At 36.0% G+C, this 2,930-nt stretch overlaps 1 protein-coding gene across 6 annotated transcripts in view; it reads left to right on the forward strand.

The window, feature by feature from the left end:
* Positions 1–6: 6 nt before the first annotated feature.
* The window catches only part of LOC106877728 (vascular endothelial growth factor receptor 1), a 67,970-nt gene continuing 65,046 nt past the window's right edge, over positions 7–2,930 (forward strand). For all 6 annotated transcript variants that reach the window (XM_014926694.2, XM_014926696.2, XM_014926697.2 and 3 more), the window contains exon 1: positions 7–350. In XM_014926694.2, coding sequence (XP_014782180.1) covers positions 230–350 — 121 coding nt within the window. In that variant the 5' untranslated portion in view covers positions 7–229. The remainder of the gene's footprint in view (positions 351–2,930) is intronic.

The following is a 2,930-nucleotide window of genomic DNA, read 5'->3' on the forward strand; positions in this document are numbered from 1 at the left end:
GTGGTTGAAAATGGTGACCTTTTCATATCTCACATTCAAGGAATATTTCATATGAATTCCATATTAATGAATTTTACGAAAAAGGAAAGCGGAAAAATATAATTATCGTTGTAATAACTCTCCAAAGAGTTACAAATTTAAGTTTACCTCTTTTTTTCTTCTTTTTTTGATTGAATAATTCATTCTAGTTGATGTTTAACGCGTTTTATCTGGACATTGGTCATACAAAATGTGTCGCCTCCAACCATACACTACCTCATGGAATTTATTATACACTAGGATCTCTCGTTTTACAACGTGTCTCTTGATTTTACCGCTAGCTTCTACACTTTGGTCTAACAGTATTGAAGGTAAGTAAAAGAAGCTATTATTTTTATCATCATCATCATCGTCATCATCATTAGTTTACGTCCAGTTCTGTTCTAAGTTCAAATCCTGCCGAGGTCATTTTCTCGTTAAATCTTTCGGAGTCGCTATTAGTACTGGATCGATTTAATCGATTATACTCTTCCCCAAATTTTTAGTTCTTTTGCAAATGTTAGAAATGGTTATTATCGTTAAGATAGAAGATTGGCAGAAATCGATAGAGCTTGCTTCCCGTCTCTCTACACTCTGTTGAAATACAACCGCGATTAAATTCATCTTTTGTCCTGCCAGGGTCGATAGAATTAATGATCAGTCAAGTTCTGAGATCCGTACAATAGACTATTCTCCTCCCACTAAATGTGTAGCCGTTTGCTTAGGTTGGAAACCAAAACCAGAGAACAGCTGGAAGGGGCACTTGCCCTTAGGAGTAGGATAATTTGGGGATCTGGGTGGGAGACCTTACTGGCATGTCTCATTTTATTCCTTTTAAATACCTTCGTTTTCCATGCCTATTCTTTTTGGTAATTTGAACCTTGGCATGTGACAAGTATGCGAGTCAAGGCGAAAGATCGCCTGAATCTTCGAGAGCCCACACCGTTTTCGTAATTATTTCTTGTAATGTCCCGCATCCATCGTCCTTGTGGCAATAATAAAGACGTTCTTTACCTTCAAGAGTTCGAAACCCGCCTAAATCGACTTCGCCTTTCGTCCTGTCGGGGTCGATAAATTAAGTACCAATTGAGCACTGATCGACTATCCCCCCTCCCCACAAATTCTAGGCCTTGTGCCTAGAGTAGAAAGGGCTATTATTATTAAAGAAATAATTATCATTACAAGTGCTATGAAGTGGCAGAGTCGGTCGCATCGCGCTTAGTGACATTCTGACGCATTCCTTTACGCTCTTAAGTTCAAATCCCGCCCAGGTCTACTTGGATTAAACTCGATGTCCTCTCCGCCGCCACCACTACAACCACCAAAATTGGGGGGAAATAATGCACAGTCTTGTGTCTTAGCTTGTAAAGTGTTATTTACTGAGGTATATACAATCTACTATATTTACTAACAACATAATTAGAAGCGACTTCAACTAAGAATGAAATCGCGTTGCTTCTAAGCTAATTCCTAGCTAATGCAGGGCTCAGCATGTCTATCTAAAATCAGTATTTTGATTAAACACAAGGTGAGAGTTTTGTATGGGATAATAACAGTCGATTTTATCGATACTGTTTATTCTAGGTACTTACGAAACGCGGTTTTAATTAATTTCGATCCCATGGTATTCAAAAAATGTAGTCAGCATTCTACCATCTGAACGTCACCATCCTGGTATCAATAGTGATGATTTCATTATTTTCCACAATGGAACATTAATACAAAATATAGCCACTGTTGATGGTGGATATACATAAGTGTTATTTTTATACGACATCAGCTTTATTTTTAATCCTATTTACAGAAAGTGTATTTTATGCTTGGGTAAACATTCTCGTGGGACCCTGCAAATACGAGCATACAAGGGAACATCTATGTGGTCGTTCGACCCTCTAGAAAAAGCAGCCAAATCTCCAAATCACACCTTGCCGTCTAAAAAAGGGATACTTTGGATTATATGTGTCCGGATTCGCTGCAAATAGTAAGAAGTATTCCAGTCGTGACCTGGAATACTTTTAATTATATGTCTGCTTCACCAGGGATGATCGGGAGCTGAACAACAAGGCATAACTACAGATTGGCGCCCCTCTCTGCCTCCGATCTTGTTTACTTATAATGTTATGAAAAATGCATATTTTTAAATGAAATTTTGCAGGTATACATTATCGAGCGTGTAGATTATGTATATACTCATAAAATTTAAGGAAAAGAAATTTTTTCCCATGGAATTTAAGATCAAACTCCTCGACGACCTCCCCCTCCTAGTATTTTCACTTTTTTTTTTTTTTCAAATTTATGTATTTGAAACGTCAACATTACGAAATTTAAATTCTCATAAACCTATCTCTGCAAAGTTTAATCTAAAAATATGCATCTTCAAGAATTCTACGGAAGCAAAGTTAAGTGGGAGAGCTGAATGATCAAAAACTATTTCAACAATTTTTTGATGTTGTCGATATAATCGTACATTACAACCTCACAAACGTACTCTACATAATGATTGTGCATTTTTCAGAAAGTTATGAGGAAGCAACGAGGTCACCTGTGGGACACAAACTGTAATTATGCCAACAACAGCAACACCAGTTCTAAAGATAACTCATAAAGCCTGCCTTTCACAGACAAAAATTAACTGTTTACACACTCTCTTTAAGAGATTTGTGTGTATAGATATGTATATCATATATGTATATATATATATATGTGTGTGTGTGTGTGCGTGTATGTATATATATATATATATATATATATATATATATATATATGTTTATTAATGAGGGTAGAAATTGATATTAATCAATTAAAACCAGGTTCAGATTACATATAGTCCGTCTCCGCCTTAAAAAAATCCGAAGATTAAAATTATATTACATACAAAAAAAAGAGGAATGACCAGCAAAAAGTGAACTCCT

This window comes from Octopus bimaculoides, chromosome 13, assembly GCF_001194135.2.
Source record: "Octopus bimaculoides isolate UCB-OBI-ISO-001 chromosome 13, ASM119413v2, whole genome shotgun sequence".
NCBI lineage: Eukaryota > Metazoa > Mollusca > Cephalopoda > Octopoda > Octopodidae > Octopus > Octopus bimaculoides.